Genomic DNA, 20,919 nt, shown 5'->3' on the forward strand with positions numbered 1-20,919 from the left:
AGTTACTGAATGCCTTCTTTGCTTCAGTCTTTACTGCTCAGGCCAGCCCTCAGGAACCCCAGACCCTCTAGGCAAGAGAGAAAGTCTGGAGAAAGGAAGACTTCCCCTTGGTTGAGGAGGTTTGGTTTAGAGATCATTTAGTGAAACCTGACACCCACAAATCCATGGGCCCTGATGGGATGCACCCACGAGTGCTGAGGGAGCTGGCAGACGTTATTGCTAAGCCACTCTCCATCATCTTTGAAAGGACATGGAGGACAGGAGAGGTGCCTGAGGACTGGAAGAAAGCCAATGTCACCCCAGTCTTCAAAAAGGGCAAGAAGGAGGACCCAGGGAACTACAGGCCAGTCAGCCTCACCTGCATCCCTGGAAAGGTGATGGAGCAGCTCGTCCTGGAGGCCATCTCCAAGCATGTGGAGGACAAGAAAGTGATCAGGAGTAGTCAGCATGGCTTCACCAAGGGGAAATGATGCCTAACCAATCTGATAGCCTTCTATGATGCAATGACAGGCTGGGTAGATGAAGGGAGAGCAGTGGATGTTGTCTACCTAGACTTCAGCAAGGCTTTTGATACTGTCTCCCATAACGTCCTCATAGACAAGCTCAGGAAGTGTGGGCTAGATGAGTGGACAGTGAGGTGGATTGAGAACTTGCTGAATGGCAGAGCTCAGAGAGTCGTGATCAGCAGCGCAGAGTCTAGTTGGAGGCCTGTAGCTAGCGGTGTCCCCCAGGGGTCAGTTCTGGGTTCTTGTTCAACTTCTTCATCAATGACCTGGATGAAGGGACAGAGTGCACCCTCAGCAAGTTTGCTGACGATACAAAACTGGGAGGAGTGGCTGATACGCCAGAGGGCTGTGCTGCCATTCAGGGAGACCTGGACAGGCTGAAGAGGTGGGCGGAGAGGAACCTCATGAAGATCAACAAAGGCAAGTGCAGGGTCCTGCACCTGGGGAGGAATAACCCCAGTCACCAGTACAGGTTGGGGGTTGACCTGCTGGAAAGCAGCTCTGCGGAGAAGGACCTGGGAGTGCTGGTGGACACCAAGTTAAGCATGAGGCAGCAATGTGCCCTTGTGGCTAAGAAGGCCAATGGTATCCTGGGGTGCATCAGGAAGAGTGTTGCCAGCAGGTCGAGGGAGGTGATCCTCCCCCTCTACTCAGCCCTGGTGAGGCCCCATCTGGAGTACTGTGTCCAGTTCTGGGCTCCCCAGTACAAGAGGGATGTGGCACTACTGGAGCAAGTCCAGCGAAGGGCTACAAAGATGATTAGGGGACTGGAGCATCTCTCTTATGAGGAAAGGCTGAGAGAGCTTGGCCTGTTTAGCTTGGAGAAGAGAAGGCTGAGAGGAGATCTTATCAACGTGTACAAGTATCTGAAGGGAGGGTGTCAAGAGGATGGAGCCAGACTCTTTTCAGTGGTGCCCAGCAACAGGACACGAGGCAACAGACACAAACTGAAACACAGACAATTCCATCTAAGATGAGGAAAAGTTTCTTCACTGTGAGGGTGACAGAGCACTGGAAGAGGTTGCCCAGAGAGGTTGTGGAGTCTCCTTCTCTGGAGATATTCAAAACCTGCCTGGACGCGATCCTGTGCAACGTGCTCTAGGTGACCCTGCTTGAGGAGGGGGGTTGGACTAGATGATCTCCAGAGGTCCCTTCCAACCTCAACCATTCTGTGATTCTGTGTAAAACAAAAGCATTCTAAGAGTAACTCCATTTTGAAGCTCTTTTTATATAAATGATATAAAATCATCTGGAAGTCAAAACATGGAATAACCTTGTTGCACAAAACTTAAGAATGTCTCTCAAGGTTTGGGTTTTGCCGATATTTAAAACATAAAGTCAACTTCTTTGAAAAAATCTTTTACAGCATCTTTGATAATATCCTCTTACCCCTTTAATGTAGAAGTTACTGTATCAATATGGAGTTTTGCTGGGTTGCCTTATCACATTTGGATTTTTATTTTTGAAGTTCCCATGCACATAGACGGGATGAAGTGTAATGGAAAAAGTGATGAAAAATCTTGATTTTCTATTCTTGACAATGTGCCTCTTGTATTTTTACAAATATTTTATAACAGGAAGAAGCAATAATCAGGTTCTTAAAATAATGTAGTAGAGATGAAGTATAACAAATTGCCTTCACATTAGGTAAATGTAAGTTTGTATTTGTTGTTGGTACTGTAATGTGTCTGTTTACTTAACTACAATGAAATCTATTTATTCAAAATTTAATATATATATTTTAAAATCTCCTTTGTATTTTTTTTCTTCATTTTCAGTTTAGTAACAGAAACGTGTAAAGGATCAGTTTATTTTTTATGACTGGATAGTGAAAACTTTCCTGGAAGTGCAGGAATGTTTTTTTTTTTTTTTTTTTAATCTCTTGTTTTTGAAGATACTGCAGTGAAGATATATTACAGTGAGATTTGTAGGGGGATTTCTTTTAATAGTTTATTCAATATTGTTGTAATAGTGTAGAAATAGACAACTGAGTAGCTAAATTACATGCGGTGACATTGTCATTAATATTGATTCAACTTTGCTCTCCAGCTTCTGCATTTTTGATTTTCCATACAGTAGGTAAGTATAAACATTGTTGTATTGTATTTTCTTGGGGAATTTTTTAGACTGTTTTCTGACGAAAATAGTATATTAAGCCTGTAATTATTAGAAGTAATGGAAGCTATTTCTAGAGATTTCTGGAGAATTAATCTAGAAAATGTAACTATCTGCATCTGAGCTAGCTTTGCCAAATGTACTGCTCATTAATGTTTAAGTATACCAGTACATGGTGAAAGATGCATAATGGTTGCCAACAACCTCTTATTTCTGTCCACAACACTGGTTATGTGCTGTTCAGCAAGACTTTTATCTGATGTCAGAGAAGGGGAAAATTTATACTACCTGGGGCTTTCTTTGGAACCTGCTTCTTGTAGGGTAGAAAAGGGTAATAGCGGGAGGAAGAACAATGTCTGTTACAGGTTTGTGGGTTCTCTTTCCCAGTAGGTCTCAGGCTATTCTGCTAGAAGGGTTAAATTCCTGTCCCTGCAGGATCCCCTCCTGAAAGAACAGTTGTCAGGCTATCCTCTTTTTTAACACTTTGAGCTTCTAAAACGTGTCATCAGGCTGAACTGCCTGTCTTAAATCAGCCTCTGGGCACCTGAGCTTTAGAGCACCGAAGCTGCAGCGCTGCCCCCGAAGGCTGGGTGGAGATGTACTGCCTCTCTGCCCGGCCCCCTGGTAGCCCCCAGGGGCTGGAGGGCGCAGGGAAGCCCCCCTCCACCACCGCCCACCCGGGCCCCTGCAGCGAGTTAGCTGCTCAGTTTCAGGCCAGCAGCCCTCCACCCCCGATGTCACCTGATGCTGAGTGGTACCTTCCTTTTCTGTACTTCCCAGCTTCCGCTTCAGGAAGTGGTTTGTAAAATGTGGTCTTTACCCATGCGGCTGTGCCTTAGGGACTTTGCAGAGCGAGAGGCAGGGTAGTGCTTAACTGACTGGCAGGGTCTTGTACGCTGTTCCTTGCATGACCTCAGCATGGCTGTAAGCTGTGCTTTCTTTCAAGGTACTTAGTCATTTTTAAATACACGAGCTAATCAAAATAACCTTCAAATGCATTTTATTCTAAATAAACCCATACAAACACGAACATGTATTTCTCATTTGCACTTTTTTAACCATTCATTTTAAACAACAGATAACTTCTGTACAACAGGAATTACTTTACACATTAGTAGGATTTGACTTTACACTAGATGACTGCAAAATAATGCTTTGTAAGCTAGTGTTAGAAAATATACTGTTTGCAATAGCAGTTTGCCTGTAAACATGTGAAAATAAGTTAGAGAGGTTTGCTTTCACTTCAGAAAATATTAGAATTATTGGGTTGCCATAATACAGCTTTAGTCAGATTGTTCTTTTTTTCTCTCCAGGTAACAAGGTAACAGCGGACTGCAAATAGTGAATGTGTATGCCAGTGTTTGTTTGTGCTGACCAAAACCTACCAGAAGAACTACAGTCACTTAATTATACTTCACATCACTTTGTGAGATCCACTTTACGGGCTGCAAAGTCCCAGCATGACTTTAAATGACTTACGAACAGAGTGAAACTGTTTAGGACGCTTGAAAAAAGGCAATAAATCCTATACCAGGCTGTAGGCTAAAGCCACACTACCTGCTTTAACACATACTTACATCTCTAGAAACCATTAAAGCTATTGTAGCAAACAAGCAGTAGTACAAATACAAATGGGACTGGTTTTAGTTTTTCTTGTCATATAAACACATATAGTGAGGTTCATAGGATCTGACCCACTCAAACAGATTATATCTTACAACTTTTTCAAGCAGAATTTTTTTTTTTCTGCCTGTACAGAAGGTTACTGTTGAACAAAACTATCACATTTCCTTCAATTACACTGCCAGTACACACCTGAAATGGAACTGAATTTCTGAGACATCTGACTAACCAGAAAGAGTAAACTACTTATGCCTGTCTTTTAATAATAATTACTGTGCTTTTTTTTTCTTTCTGCTGTTTTAAAAGGTTAGGTTAAGGATGTTAAGATGAAAGCCCTTTGTTTAAGTACAGGTATTCTAAGCTTAAGTTCTACTCAAGCCATGGTCCACTCCTTTGCAACAGAGGGCAAGATAGGTTAGTTTTTCTTAAAATTGAACTTACCCCAATATATTGTGCCATAACAGGAAAGAAGGGAACTGCTGAAAGTACTGCAACACTGTAGTGCAGTTTCCTGAACAAAACCATACATTCCATCAAGTATAAAGTGTAAACTTAGTATCAAGTGTAAGACTTGAATTAAAAACAAAGCCATCACAGTATGGATGGGTGGCTCCCCTCTCTGATATGCCAGAGGTACAAGGTGTGCAATCACAGGGTAAGGAGGGGGCAGACCAGTAGGCAACGCGCAGGCAGCTGTGCTCCAGCCGGCGATGGTTAGCGTTCCCTGGCCTCGGCCAGCTGTGCTCCGGGCGATCGGGCCAGGCCAACTTCTAGTAGCATTTGCAACAAAGCAAACCAGGCAGCTTTAGCACTGTTGTACTGCAGGGTCTGGGCTCCTCCTAAGCAGCGGTGCAAGGTAACGAAGTCTCTGAGCGCCGTGCTGCCTGGGAGCCGTGCCTGGGCAGCTCTGTCTCAGCACAGCCCTAGCACGTGCTTTCTATACTAAAATTTAGGCCACCTGCACAGCTCACAGCCCGAGGCTCCCTGTGGCTGTCAAGGCAATGGATGACTCACCACCGCATGGGGGCCACAGCCACTCCACGCGCCTCCAAGCAGTGGTGCACTTGAGAAATGTGTGGAAATGTAACAATGTCTCTTTTTCAATGGCTTTTGTAGCTGAGCAGCTTACCAGTGAAGCCTCATCGCAAATCACAAGGCAGGTTATAGCCTTACCAAGCGCCTCTGCGCCATCACAGCAAGTGAAACAGAGGATGTGGCCACCAGACATTTCAGCTCTGTAGTGCTGGGGGCCAGGACTATACCTGTGCTCTGCTGGTGCCAGAGCCATGGCTCTTCCTCCATGGCTCTTTGCGCTGCAGCCACTGCCCCAGCCCATTTTAACCAGCATGGCCATGCACCCTTCTTTCAGTTGGGCTAACCTTAGCCACCAATGAAAATGTAATGGCACTCCTCCTCCCCTCCACCCCCCCCCCCCAAAAAAAAGACCCTCAAAAGACACCCCAGCAGGACTAAGGCAGACAGTTGGCCAAAACAAAATTCTAAGAAAATCTAGCTAGCCTGTATATATCAAACATAGTCTCTCATACAGAACAGTAAAAATACCAGGGATTATATCAGACCTCTTGTTCTTATAGCTTATCAAACCAACCTTCTTATGAAGCTTTGGTTTGGCCTACCTGGGGGAAGAAAGAAAAAAAGAAAAAAAAGTGCTGGCTTTAGGTCTGTGAGACCCTTATACATGGATGGCAAGCCTTGCCAGGACTGTCAGCACTGACGCATGGGCCTGTGTATCATGCACCTGAGTACAGGGTTGTGCACCAAAGTGCAGCCATGGCCAGCTGGCTCATCAAACCTCAAAGGTGTTCTCATGCAGTGCAGCTGCACAGAGGTTTCAGGTGTGAAGCTGCTCACAAGTGTTTCACAGCTTATTTAAGGATGGAAAGGTAGAAATGTAAACACAGACTGATGCCTGTCCAGCTTCTTTCTCCAGAAGCCTTACCCCTTGCTTAGTGGCTGGCTTTGCATTGCACATGCAATTCCTAAACTAAGAAAGAGAAATCCTGCCATGTGGCATTTGCACTTCAAACCTCAGACTCACTTTTTTTTGTAAAACAAACTTGTCCTAAGTGTCCCTTTGGTGCTGTTTTTTTTGTTTTGTTTTCTTCAAACAAACAGAAACCAGTGTACATGTGTCTGGAAAGGCAGGAAACTGCAGCTGACCCATATTCTGAAGCTGGAACTTATCCTCACAGATTGCCAAGGCTGCTGAAAGGATGTGGCAAAACACCAACTTTCTCTCTTAAAAACAGAGGTAAGCAACTTACAAGTTCACACGGGCAACTCTGAACTTGCAGTATGTTTTGCATGTCTTCTATAGGTTTGTTTTTAAGTAAGCGGAAAGCTTACTTAGAAGTTTTTTTAACCCAAAGATGCATGTGTTCAAGGACTTAAAAAGGCCGGCTACACCAATGCTAGACTCACTTTCACTTTTATATGCCCACGTTTGAATATCTAACCCTGCCCATAATTCATTCTCAACCTTAGATATTACTTGGAATGGTCAGAGTGGAAAAAAAGTGTCCAAATATTTCAAACCCTGTACATATAATCATTCATGTTTTGGGAGCAGTAGCACTTATTTAAAATCCCCCACAGTAATGTTGTGAGTCAGTGCTCTGCTCAAATCCATTTGCATTTTTTCTTTTCGTCAAATAAGGCTTTTACTTGCTGGAGCTGCTTCTGGACTTCTTCAAACCCCCGTTCTCGCTCAAGTTTGCTGATGATCTGTTAACAATTAGGAAGAAAGAATAATTTTTTTAGTGCTTATTTTATTTGCTACTTGTTTCTTTTTCTGCATTCAAACAAATACTGTCAGAAAAATCCACCTGAATGCATGCCTGTATGTAAATATTTTTTTTCTGACTTTAACATTTTATTTTTGTCGTTTTCCTTACAAGTGATTATGATTACAGGATTTGCAACACTTCTACAAAATAAAGAATGACAAAGCCGAGTTAAAAAACAAAACAAACCCACATATATTAATTTATTAAAGTGTGAGGCAAGGCCAGTGCTCCAGTTTTACCCTAGATCAGTTTTGCAGTTGATCTCTTCTCCCCTGCCACCCTCTAAATTGAGGGTGCAGTGAGCTGCCTCTCTTCCTCTAACTGACCCAGTTGGCACCGGCTCAGGTGATAGGAAGGAGCACTGCTGTTTGCTGAAAACCCTTTGCTGGCAACTCTACAAAGCAGAGGCAAGGTGTCTTTCTAAGAACAGGGAAAGTTTAGCTACTGCTGTTTTCAAACAAGCAAAAAAAGGCCATTAAGATTAGAAAGTATTCTAAAGTCTCCTGTTTCAACAATTTAACCAGCTTAATAAACTGTAGTGACTTTCCAAGCGTCAGTCTAACCTCTTCTAAGAGGCGAAGGTCATGATTTGAGGCAGAATCCAGGAAATCTGAGCTGTCAGAGATGACAGTGGCGAGCTAGCTAGCAGGTGACTGACAGCTGGCTGCTCAGGGCAGTGCTGCTGCGGTGCTATTGGGGAAGGAGGAGAGAAAGGTCTGGTTGCTGGGAGACCCAGGCAACCCGCTGAAAGCGGTAGCTGGGCCTTCAGGCAGCACACGGCAGCTGGCTCGCATCTGTGTCCCTGTGCAGGCACAGCTAGCTCTCTGTTAAGGGTGCCAGGCAACAAGCAGTGGAGAATCCTATCATGCAAAGCAGAGGGCAGGGATTTTCTTACAAATGAGCTTAGAGATAGCCTGTGACTAAGTGCTTTTGGGTGAGAAAAGGCTTCTTTTGTTAGCCATAGTAGGGACTGGAAACTGCAGCTTCTTTTCTTTAAGAGAGAAAGACCATTGGAGCAGAGGATAAGAGGGCAGCGACAGGCAAGGAGCGGATACCTCTTGCTGTAAGGCTGAGTGTGCTACGCTGAGGTGTTTGTACTGACTTGTTAAAGTGAAATCCCCAGTGCTACAGAAGTCAGATCCTCTGATTTCTGCATCTCCAGGAAATGGAACGCATGCCCAGGAGTTGCGACAGGCATTAACACATGCTCTGCAGGAAGCCTAGAGCATATAGGATCTTTCTCAAAACTGCTGGGAGTATTTTATTTTATTTGTCTCTGTGACAGCAGTGTCAAGAGTAATGATGCATTACAAACCTTTGGCCTGTGACCCCTCCAAGAGGTGGGGTTTCCAACCACACCTGGGGGCTACGCTGCTCTGGCCCTACGCAGCTCAGTGGGAAGAGTGGCCTTGGCTGCATCCCTGACAGGCTCTCTGAAGTGAACACCCAGTAAGTCATGAGCCAGGCCAGACCTGGTTTAGTTCATCAAGCCTGACTTCCAGGCGTGAAACGGCTAGTTAACATTACAGGGGCAAATAGGAATAGCAGATGTGCTTACCTCATCATAATATTTCCCTATGTATCTGTAGATTTCAATCAAGGCCACTTCCTCATTAAATTCATTTTCATGTTTCTAAAACAGAAGAGAGTTCTGGTCAGATAGTTCTTCTTTTTTTTAAAAAAAAAAAAAGTAACAGGAAAGAAAATGAAGTTCTCACTTCTCAACAATACCTTCGATTCCTGAGTTAAAAATTCTTCAACTTCTGAAGTGGTCAATGGAGGCAGATCCCTGATGGCTTTATAGTATGCTTTCACCTCTTTCTTGTAGAGTGGAATGTCCTTCGCATAGAGAAGTTTATTTGTTGGTGCTTCCTTAAAAGAAAATATTTGAAGTCTTGTCAATTTTAACAGCGCAGATTTCCTGAGGTTCCACCTCCACATAGTTAATTGTATCTAATTGTGTCTGTTCTCTGTGTGATTCATTTCTCTCTGCAGTGGTTACATGCAAGGAATCAAGGTTATGAAATAAAGATGAAGAACAGACAAAGGACTGGTAACAGTGCATTCTGTTTCATGACAATTGCCATATAATTATTTCTGTTGGCATCAGCAGCATTAAATATTTGTCCCTCAGACATATTTTTCTTTCTTGCTTCCTCCCCTCCATCCTCACAGGACCTGATTGATTGTGAAAGCTGAACCAAGGGGCTTGAGGCTGATATTTTGTTTACATACAGGATACAGCAGTGCTGTGGAAAGTTCCTCTCGGGTAACGTGCCAGACCATCTTGCTAGATCCTGTGCTGGTAGAGGTTCCCCTACTGGGGCAAAAATGCTTTGGTCCCTGTTCCTTCTGCTCAGGAGTTCATGAAGGTGGAGAGCTGACTGCCAGGCACGCACAGCCAAAGGGAATTTTCCCCTCTGGACATCAGCAACCCAGATCAGCACTGACCTTCCAGGCAGCTCTAGGCTCATCCAAGGAAATGCTGACGTTTGCGGTAGGACCTAAAGCCCCACCTGGAAACCATGTTTTCAGAGTGTAAAAGAGGGGGCTGGCCATTTCCTGTAACAGCTCTAGTTTAACTTACAGGGAATAAAATGACACACCCGTGCAATATCTTGTCACTACTGTTCCAGTCTGTACTGAAATGATTTTAAATATGCTTGTTTTCTAAGTGGTTAAAGGATATTTTAAGAGAAAAGCTAGAAATCATGAAAATAAATACATCTTACTAAAAGGCCACAAGACCTTAACTGCATTGCAAACATTCATCAGGTTTCAGCATCCCTCTTTTCAAAAGACTAATGGAGCTGTTGTATCAACAGTACTTTACTGTTAAGTGTAGCAATTGCAGAATCCTAACAGACCATTTTCAGTTTTCCATCAAATAAGTAATGTGATTAGTTTTAATTCATGACACTTCACTCCTAAAATAAGATAAATAAGCACATTACATTTAATGGATGAGCAGCTGGTTCAGATCACATAGGAAATTAATCCATTTTTATGTAATACTTTTTCAGGCTAAAAAATCTCTAGTGTGTATGTGTTGTGTGGTTTCTTTTTTTTTGTTTTGTTTTGTTTTGTTTTTTAGTTGTATGAGCCTGAACATAATGCTTCCTGTTTTGATCCAAAGAAAAGGAAAATATTCTCAGGAAAAAATGAAGTATTTCTAATCCCCAGAGTTCTGGACACGGTACTAAAGAGCTTCTGAATGTAAGATTTATGGACTTTTTTCTCCAGTAAGTAATTCTGGATATAAAAAGAGAGCAGCTAATACATTGTGAAAACTGTTTCAAACTTCAGAGCTCCTTGAAGTTTCCTTATAACATGTGTTTTCTGTACATCAGCGTGTGGCAGAAAAATTTGGACTATTTATCAAATAATGTTAATACTTTTAGGACCTTTAGTTAAAAGTTGTTAAAAAATTAATATCTTACAGTTTCCACCTTCTTCCCCACATTCTATAAATACAATGTGTAGAAATTAATTGCACAAGATAAGCAGCAGCAGCAAACTATAAATATGACATTCTGGTAGCTGTATCTGTCTAGACCAGGAATTCCTCAGTCTTGTGAGTTAAAGTATGAAGGAATGGAAAACTGGCCTAATGAAGCCAGTGACAGTTTCACCTCTAACTTCAGGAGATCCAAGGTTTCATCCCCTAAATCATTATAAAATTAAGACAGCCATACGTTGAGAAACTAGCAAAAGACATGAAGGGCAGCATTACCTTCCCCAGTGTCTGTTCTGCTAGAGAAAAGGCATCCATGAAAGCTTGTGCGATTACAGACAAACAGCCATCTATATGTGAAGTCTTCTTAATATCAAAGACAAATTGAGGATTCTTCAGTATATTCACCCAGAAGCGAAGAGGAAGACTAGTCAGAGAAAGGACAAGCATCTTAAATTTAGCCACTTAGGTCTCACAACTGCTATTAAAATGGTAGTTTAATTGCACTGCATTCATAAAAAGAAGCACAACTCTCTGCTGCTTATTCATGTAAAAAAGCGATCAGCAAAACAAATACCATGGAGCAAACACCTCAGCCAGGTCAGCTCTCCAGCTTCAAATTGCAGTAAATAATGCTCTCAACCTGCACGTACTTCTTTCTGAGTGTGAAGTCAGCATGCAGACTCAAAAGTCCTGTAAGCTACAGTGGTTTGTATCTGTATCTCATCTATGTATTAAAATTATTGGGACCCACAAAGCCAAACCACAGAAGTTAAGGGGCAAACTTCAGTTTGTTTCTGCTTGATGCTTTATGTTTTCAATGAGCTGTAATATTGTGATGGTCTTTGCTTTAGCATGATCACACTTTGTCACAGCAGACTTTGGAACAGCTTATACAACAGTATGCAGCAGTTAATGCTGTCAGCATCTTCACTCAAACATGCCAAAATCGTGTTCTTCTGATCATGTGATTTGTTCTGCCTTTGCAACGACACTCTCGGAAAGTGCACGCGCTCATGTGCATATGAGCGTGCATGGGCATACCTGTTGGTTTTCCAGATATGGACCACATCAGGGTCTGTAATTTTTTTGCTCTCAGCCTGGGCATCCAGAAAGTCAAAAAAGTACTTGATGGCAACAGGTGCTTTATTGTTAGGTAAACTCCAAATGCTTCTGAAGAGCTTTTCAACAACTGAATGAATTGCAACCTGAAAAGTAAGAAAATGAGCAGTGCTATTAATACACATGAAAAGAACAAGATTTCTCGTCTCAGTGAGCTGAACGTGCCCCAGGGAACCATACTCAGAAGGGCATAGGTTATTAACAAATAAGACAGTCAAAAAAACCGAAACTACAAAATACACCATAATGAGATGTTTTCACATCTCATTAACTATTGTTTGGCAGACAGAATTGTGGTAAACTTCACGATAAATCATAGGTGGAAGGAATCATTTGTAAGGTTTCCTGAACAAAGGAAACAAACATCGGCTTTTTAGATACTGTTTGTGTCTTTTCTAAAGGCATTTGGAACTTCATTACTGGAAGTAAGAGTATGGTGAGAAAAAGGAGTTTAACCAGGTTTCTAGAGGGCTGGTCTTCATCGTGCCATCTGAGATATATGCTGAGCTGCTCTTCTCATCAGCACTTCACTGATCTAACTCTAAGATAATGGAGATAATGGAAGATCTAACTCTAAGATAATGGCACTGGGTGACGTACAAAGATGTCGATATTAGAGAGAGGAACTGAAAACTGGATACTTCTGATCCAAAGCAAAGCTACTTAGCAAGGGCTTGATTGCTGCTGTACCCACTGACATCTTCACAAAATAAGTAGAGGCAAACAAAGCAAAACACTATTTGTTTTGTGCTTTTTTTCTTTACATGTGTTCTGAAGCGCAATTCATCCAACCTTCCTCCTAACAAGAAGGATTTAAGTGTATCCCAGTCCCTGATGGGTTACTGGCCTGCTCATTTCATGTACCAAACTCTGAACTCTGAGGCTCTATGTGTGTGTATAAGAGAGAAAGACATGGTTAAATGCAATTTGCTTTAGTGCACGGCACATCACAGACAGAATTTTACAGTGAAGGATCTCACAGCACTGTTGTTCAGCGTGCTATCTTACTTTGAAGAAAGAGGTGATTAATTTAAAGGCATTTAAAGACTCTTTCTCAAGAGGCTGCTCTTTTCTTTTGTACTTCAGTACCGTAAGATATTACTAGTTTGCCCCAGCAATTCCTAAGGGACTATGCTATTTTCTATGCCTCTTGAGAAATGAGCAGTCTTGTCTCTCACTTTGGGTAGAGTCCCAAATTACTTTAGATGCTATCAACAATGTAATTAATTAATGATTGATAGATTTTTAAATGCAAGAGGGCCATAATGAGCATCCCTTCAGGCCTCTTGTATCACATAGCTCTGTGTTGGGCACTAATTAATATTTTAAGTAATATGCCACTGCAAAGAGTTTTATATCCTCTTTGAATAAGTCAGAAACAAGATGGTATTACTGGAAGTAGTGAGCAGGGCTTATTCCTAAGGAATGTGTATTGTATAAATTAGATAATTATATTATAAATCCTATGGACCTTGTTTTTCAAACTCATCTAGTGACTTTGGACACTCAGCCTGAGACCCTAAAAGATTATTTCATTTCAGTCAGATGGTGGGCAGTCTTTTCTGAAACACAAGCCTTGGCAGATGCCTCTAGGCTGGGCAACTAGAGAGTGAGGAAATTGTTGACTGTATGCTATCTCTCCAGAAAGGACAGTTCTCGCTTTGTTGAACTCAATAGCAAAACTCACTTCCCATAGCCCTCAATAACTACATTTTTTTAGGCAAAAAAGAAAATGTTGTGAATGGGAAGACAGAGAGTATGCATAATGAAGGCTGCATAATTTCTGCTTTAATTTTTATTTCTACTGCGCCAAATAAGCCAAATCTAACACCAGCCCTCTCCCAAAACAAGTCCTTAGCATTTACCTTGGTTGACAGAAGCTTTGTCAAATACATTTCTTTCACTTTGAATTTTTGCTTTCCTTTGTGACCTGCTCCTTTCACATCTTTGTTTGCTTCAGAGTCTGGTAAAATCTGTTATGAAGAGATTGGAGATGTTAAACAAATATGAACAATTATTATTAAATCTACCACTTAATAGTATATTTACTGAACTCACCAAATGACAGTGTTTGTCAGAGTAGTCCACATCTAAATAACAGAAAGCAGAAAGCAAACAGGCATTAATGAAATGCAGAGTTACAAGCTTGTGAATTTAGGGCTCTGGTGGGCTCTGGACTGTGCACCAGGGTACATGTCAGGATGCAGAGCAAACAGGCTTGGTGTCACACTTTCCTGCCAGCAGTGTGGGGGAAGCCTTGGAGAAAAGGACAGGTCCTGGCTCGTGTCCCCCGTGCCTGTCTCTAACTACAACCACTAAGCTAGACTGTTGTCATCTGCAGCTGGGGTAAGCCACTAGCAAATCAGAGCTCCTCTGAAAAGAAGATGCTAAACAGAGGAGGATTTGACTGTATTGGTTTAGCCACTGTTACGAATACTCAACACAGGTGGGCTGAGGTCAGTCTCTCAAATGGCTGAGAATGGACAACCCAGCTCTTGCCAAGGGGCAGAGCAATGCCATCCATCCCTGTGACTTGCATCTCGGCCTGGGAGTCACCTCTCCTAGCTTTAGCTGTCTGCTTTGATGGCAAGGTGAATCACACCCTAGGAGTGTCTGTTTCTCCCCAGGGGCTAGAGAAAGTCTAGCCAGAGCCATCTACATCCCAGATATACGGGTAAGTGAGATGACCTGACCCCTTGTATGCACCCTTTAACTCCTGATGTGCTGTTGAGACAGCAGAGTCAAACTTTCAGAAACACAGTAAAGAGAGCAATGAAAATTCTGAAATTGTGTTTTTTGCATTATGCCTGTCACTGTACAGTGGTGCTGTCATGTCTGTGATGCATATCACAGAGTACTGGAGCAGGATATGTTTTATATGTTGGTCTCATCAGCCAGTGTTTTGCGGCATTTGGGCTCCTCTGCCCTGTTTTCCTGCCTATTAGTCTGTATCTTTAAGCATTCAGTTGCCAAAGACTGTAGGTGCTTCTGTCTCTGCTTTGCCTTCTTTCGTCCTCTTAGGCCCACTGTGCCTGCCCGAGGCCCAGAGGCAGGGTAAAGCGGCCGTCCCTTTGGCTCTGTTGTATCAAAGTGCCAATTTTTCTGACCACCTACTGACCAAGATACAGCCTGTCATATCTCAGCTCTTTGCATTCCCAGCCCATTCTTCACAAAAGATTAAATAGGTTGCAGTTCCTTTGTTACCTGATCGGGTATTTGTTTTCTTTTTAAAGACTTTTATAGTTGCTCCATTTGAAATCTGAAAGCAAAAACAAACATATCTTGCTGAAATAGATGTGAAAATTCACAAACCCTCAGTTTCATTTCCTCTGCCCTTATGTCTGTCACTGTGCAGCACAGGAGTGTGCGAGCCTGCTCTGTTCCCAGCACGGTGTACATGGCTCTCAGCGGGCAGCCGGGGCTGGGTTTTCAGGCATGTGCAGCAGCTACACTTTCTTTTAGCCTTACCTGGATCCATGGGAAGCCAGCATTTCTGAGAAACTGGCATTTAAGGCCTTTCCCTTTCCCTGATTTTTCTGGTTCAGCCCTGCTCTGGACATTTCATTTTCATGTCCTGCTCTGTGGCTCTTTTTGCATTCACCTTTCTACAGATTCTTCGGGTTGGATTCTGTGGCTCCACTTCAGCAGTATCTTATGGGAAGATGATGGGGCAGGGAGGGAACACCAGGATGATTTCTATTCCAGCCCCTTGCTTTCAGCTCCATCCTTTCCAGTGCTTCCCCAGGTGAGCAAGGTTAGGTGGAGCAGATAATGCCTTTCCCCCCCATTCTCTATGGAGGGACCATGTTGAGAGAACTCATACAGCCTAGCCTGGTGCTCCTAAAAACTATTTTCAATCTTCAGTTCCCAAAGTGACCAAAATATTTGTGCCCTGTGGACTATGAGGTCAAGATCCGTATCTAGGCACCTTGAGACTTCTGCAAAAATCTTGCCCCTCTGCTTCCCTGAATTTAGAGTGCTGCTAGGACAGTAACTATTATCTTTAAAAGAAATTGGCAAGTCATGCTCTTATTGTCAAAGAACAACTCCAGAATGTCTCCCACTGAGTACTACACCACTGCTCTGCTGTCAAATGCTGGGTTTTGCCAAGTGCTAGTATACTTCCCTCTATAATTACAAAAACAACTGGACAGTTCTAGGAAGGGATCTCTGCCAAAATAATTTAAGTGGTTTTTTAAACCTTGGCAGCCAGCCCAGTGTGAGAAACCAGTTTAAACGTTAAGATACTCTATCAAAAGCTGTGTCCTGTGCCAAAGAAATCTGCATGCACTTACACTTGCTCCTGGAAAGTAAATACAGTCTATTTTATAAGCCTTATTTTTTTCAGTGTTTCCATTTATCATACAGCATTTCACAGCTCTTCCAGATAACAAACACCAAGCACTTTAAGACCACGCTACCAATGCTGTAAGGCTAGTTTGTGATGTGAGGTGAGCACCCAGAGAGAGCAAGAGTCCTCCTTACCTCACTACCAGGCCCTGAAAGAGAGGAAAAGAGGACCAGGGATACACAACAGCTTACCCCCTCCCAAAGTGCAATGTGATGTTTCCACTCCCCTCCCTCTCTGAGAAGCAGGAGAGCAGCTTAATGCTGAAATATGTCAGCTCCTATCCCGAGGAAAGGGGCAGAGCACAGAGAACTGCGCTTCCCTCTAGGAACTGGAGACATTGGTGCAGTGCAGCCATGATCCAACCCCCTACCTTGGGTTTCATTTCTGGGACAATGTTACTCTTAGCACTGAGTGGAATACACTTGCCCTTTTTTATGATTACTCCTGTGGCCATACTTACCGTTTCTTTCAGGGTGATCTATACAGAAAAAGATAAGCCCTTCCTTTTGTGTCCTGCTGTCTATACCACTTTTCATGGTTGCTCCCATGGGCACCTCAAAACGTTATTTTGTGAGGAGTGTTACTGAGGGGAATGAAGGGGGAGAAGGGAAATCTGTTCAGATCCACATGATATGGACTACAGGTACTTTGCAAAACAGAAGATGCAGTAGGGTGGCTCTTCCTTGTCCTCCAGGCCTCCTGTCCTGCTTATAATCCAGCTGTTTTCAATGGGCTCCTTAGATCCCACATTCAGATCTGCTCACTAGGGCTGGGCCTGCTGCTGGTGTTTGTGGTGCTGCTACAGCTTGAGAAATCTGAGATCTGTGAGTGGATGGTAGTTCTGAAAGCTGCTCCCTCACTCTCTCCTTAAACTAGAGCAGTGTCATTTTTAAAATTAGTGTAGAAATTAAGTCTGCTTTTTCAAGTGATCAGCGATTCTGGGACATTTACAATGCAACCCCCCTTTCCCCCACTTGAATATCTTAAAAAGACTTGATGGTACTTCCCAATTCCAAAAAAAAAAGAAAAAAAAAATCTAGTTGCTTTCTAGTGTTTAAGGCTGGCAAACAAAAGGAAAAATTCAGGCTCGCCACAACTCTCTAGGCACTATTGAAATGTAAGCTGGAATTCCTCAGGCAATGTTACTACCCTCACACTGCATAAGCAGCATTTTCTTTTCTTGTTTTTCTTGCTAACAGGACAGCTTTACATTCCTTTTAGCATTAATATGCATACAAAAAAAAATTGACATGCAAATGGCTGACTTGCCCTGATGCCACTAAGCTTCTGTCTAAAACATACAGTATTTTGTCATGGTCAGAAAAAGTGAACTAAAATATCTAACAGAGGCACCCAGCACAATTTCCATAAGGCAGCTGCTAAGCTATAATTAGTATAGTTACAGCTTTGCAAAAACAACTGAACCTCCAATGCAAGTTGTATCTGCCTGCAGAAACTGCAGGGGAAAACAAGGGCTAGGTCAAAGATGCCCAGGGATGACAGTGACCAACTGGACAAGACTCATTTGCTACAAAGTATGGCACCACGAGCTCTTGCTCAGGAAGCGTGAATAGCTGCTATGTAAAATCAGTGAGCACTTGCCATAGTTGCCCAAGGCGGCTTCTATTATCTTAACAGACAGGATCCCAAAAACCTAATCAGATTTAAAGCTATGTTGCTCAGACCTCTCTGCTGCATAGACACTGATTGCAACACTACGATGTCCTGATTTGTACAAAACCTTTACTGAGTGGAGGCAAGTCCCACGCTAATCTAGAGACAAGATTCAAGAGAGGCACAGGAAAAGCTGTATTTAAAGTACTAGACTGTGACTGAGGACATTTGGGTTCATCTCCGCCTCCCACGATGTAAGGGGAGCAACAAACCCCTACAGAAATCTGTGAACTGGCTCCAAATGAGCTTGATCAGCCTAATGCTTCACCCAAGCTACAAATGGTCCTGCTAGGACTCTCTGTTCCTATCTGGTGATGGCACTGTACTGACTCATGTGGACCGCAATTTGTTCAGAGCTGGCTCAGGTTTCTCAGCGTCCTGTTGCACTGCATGACACAGACCTACATTCACCAGCAAAATGTCTAAATAAATAAAAATACACCATCATGTTAAGAGCCAGATTTTCAAATTCAATAATAAAGCATGAAAGAGGCTCACTAAAAGCACTCAACACACTAACCTCATTTTCAAAATCTAGCTGTAAGCATCAAAATGTGAGCTACCATATCACCTGAGGCCAATCATCTGCTGTACATCTGACTCCAGTCTCTCACCCTCTATTTTGTCCTGTGTCAGTGAAAACTCCTTGGAGAGCCAATGCCGCTTGCTATGCTTTTGCAAAGTGCTAAGCCCCAAAGGGCTCTGCCCTCAGTTGTGGACACCGTGTGTTGCTGCATTGATGGATAGATTTGGAAATTCAGGCATTGAAAAGGACTGGTTTATAGGTGCATTTGGAAGTGGGAGGGAAAAATTAGGGTACAAGTGGCCACACTGGATGGAAGTAGAAATAGAGAGAAGAGAGGAAGGAGACTGATGCACAAGGTCTCAAAAGAAAGAGCAAACTCATCCCAGCAGTTATTTCTATTCTGGCTCTCAACGACCTTTCACAAGTATCACTACTACCTGTTCAAATAATCAAAATATGAGGTGAAAAGAGATCAAACAATGGCTCATGGTGCAACAAAAACTCAGCAGCAGAGACTGGAATAGACTCAAGGCAATGTTCATAGCTAGAAATCAGATGCCCTTTTAACTGAATTTCCTAGCTGAAAGGGGAACAGTTTATCTGATATACCTAAACCAAGCACCCTCTGCAACAAGCAAACCTCTGAAAAGTAACAGAAAACACGTGACTCATCCATCAGCAAGGAAGTCGTGTCACACGCTTCTTTCTTTCTGCTGATGGTGCTCAGCTGTCTTTTCAAGATTTTGATCTGTCAAGATATTTCTGTGCAGACAGTATTTAGGAGTTGAGGAGAAACCAGTACTCAGTTCACTGGTATGGTTTGCATCCTTACCTCATAATGACTGATGGTGTTTAGCCTCCTTATCCCATCCTCCATTGTCTCTGAGGAACCATCAATATCTAACAATTCTCTTTGTTGCTCCTCAGACACCAGTTCTGCAGAATGACAGCAATAAAACACAATTACATCCCAACTGCATTCTGTATGTACTGATTTTTGTGAAGAAAAATAACACCTAATTATTTTAGACCAATGGTTCCCAACTGAGCTCTGTTTCTCTCTGATGGCTTCAGTTATTGTAGGCTATTGGTGCTTTACTTTGTGTTGGTCACGGTTTTCAGAGGTGCTTTCATCTAATCTTGCTCAGGAATATCCAGCCCACAGCTCACAGGCCACTTGTAAAGACCAAGAGATCAGTACATATCTGGCCAGAGATATGCAGCTCTACTCCTGGCTTCCTCTTTCATGAGGGCCCCTGGCAGGTGGGTTGGGAGGTGATTGTCTTAGGCAGATGGTAGTCCTCTCTCACCACCACCTTTCCTAAAGGCCCTGAGCCCCATGTGTGATAGCAACTGTCAGCAGGAAGGAGTAGTCACTACAACAAATTTTCCATGCATCCACAGAGCACCTAAGGTGCTCTCAGAGGGCACCCACATGCAGGCCACAAAATATGATCTGATCCTGTTGGTCTGTTTGTGGTCACTGTTTTTCCTGGTGGCAATTCGTTATCTGGTAAAGGACATATATATGAGCAATAGACCTCAACTCCTGACTGGGGAGAAGCTCTGGTAACTTGTCCTTCTCCCTTGCTTCTCAAATAGGTCATGTACAGCCTGGATACCAGAGTGAGTTTTCTTTTGATACTGGTGTGCAGTCTGTATGACCAGTTCAGATCAGGAGTAAACGGTCTGAGGTACACTAATATCTGCTGTGTGCTGTCAGTAACCATCTTAGTCCTCATCCTCTGGGCTTCCTCACAGCATTGTGTGTGTGTCTCTCTCTCTCCTTTTTTTTTTTTAACAGCCACGCCAATCTGATCATTGCAAGTTCCTCCTTACATAATAAAGCCAAGAGCTGGGTTTTAGGGAACATGAGGACATAACTTTGAGGGTTGGTGGGATAATCTGAGTTACTACAATACCAGCAATTCTGCTGCCCGTGTGCCCTGCTGTATGGCCATGTTGAGACTAGAAGAAAGGGGCATATGTAACATGGGTGTTTGTTAACTGCATGCTAAAATCCTTGCAGATGTGAAACAGTTGTAAGTCTAGTGTTCTAACTAGTAGCATAAATGATCTAACATTTCCACAGAAAATCATTACAACAGATACATTCTGCCTAAAAGCTAAAAAAGAAAAAAATCAAAGCCAAAGGTAGGAATTCCCCCAAAGAAAACTCCACAGAAAGAACAGTGAACTTGATAAAAATATAACACAGTGACACCCTCTTACCAAGACCAATTTCATCCAGCTGAAGACCATAGAGAAAGCCATTCTTATTAAGAAATGCCTGAAGGCTCTTCTCCTTGGCTTGCCCTATGGTGTCACAGTCCAGAACATTAACTTGGATGGTTTGACAGGCATCTCCACTCTCGTTTTCTGGGATTTTTTCAAAGATGATGTTCACTGTCTGGGGAAAGAAACATATGTTATTCTGACTTATGGGGAACACCTGGCATGGGAAACTCCTGCTGGCAATCCCAATAGCATATAAGGTTAGACACACTCCACTGGGTCTTCAGAATATTCATTATTAAAGCCATTTCAAATAAAGATTATTTGATGGAATTACACAATGAAGCATTTAGAATTCCTTGTGTCTGAAAAATCAAAGATAAACAGCTGTAGGTTTCCAAAAGTGTGTTTTGTATTCTGCTTTTCTGCAAATCTATTTCAGTAAGTTACCACAAAAGACAGAAGACCAGGAAAAATTATAATGTATGTTCTAAAAAAAGCATGTC

General features: G+C 42.7%; 1 protein-coding gene across 1 annotated transcript in view; it reads right to left on the reverse strand.

Annotated features, from left to right (window-relative positions):
• Positions 1 to 3,604: 3,604 nt before the first annotated feature.
• Positions 3,605 to 20,919, reverse strand: part of PLXNC1 (plexin C1) — a 71,482-nt gene continuing 54,167 nt past the window's right edge. Inside the window, exons 22-31 of the mRNA XM_067312526.1 lie at positions 20,411 to 20,588; positions 19,011 to 19,114; positions 14,832 to 14,886; positions 13,686 to 13,717; positions 13,493 to 13,600; positions 11,550 to 11,713; positions 10,785 to 10,932; positions 8,783 to 8,923; positions 8,610 to 8,684; positions 3,605 to 6,989 (exon numbers count right to left, since the gene is read on the reverse strand). Of these exons, the coding sequence (XP_067168627.1) occupies positions 6,885 to 6,989; positions 8,610 to 8,684; positions 8,783 to 8,923; positions 10,785 to 10,932; positions 11,550 to 11,713; positions 13,493 to 13,600; positions 13,686 to 13,717; positions 14,832 to 14,886; positions 19,011 to 19,114; positions 20,411 to 20,588 (1,110 nt within the window). The 3' untranslated portion in view covers positions 3,605 to 6,884. The remainder of the gene's footprint in view (positions 6,990 to 8,609; positions 8,685 to 8,782; positions 8,924 to 10,784; positions 10,933 to 11,549; positions 11,714 to 13,492; positions 13,601 to 13,685; positions 13,718 to 14,831; positions 14,887 to 19,010; positions 19,115 to 20,410; positions 20,589 to 20,919) is intronic.

Source organism: Apteryx mantelli, chromosome 1 (genome assembly GCF_036417845.1).
Source record: "Apteryx mantelli isolate bAptMan1 chromosome 1, bAptMan1.hap1, whole genome shotgun sequence".
NCBI classification, from domain to species: domain Eukaryota; kingdom Metazoa; phylum Chordata; class Aves; order Apterygiformes; family Apterygidae; genus Apteryx; species Apteryx mantelli.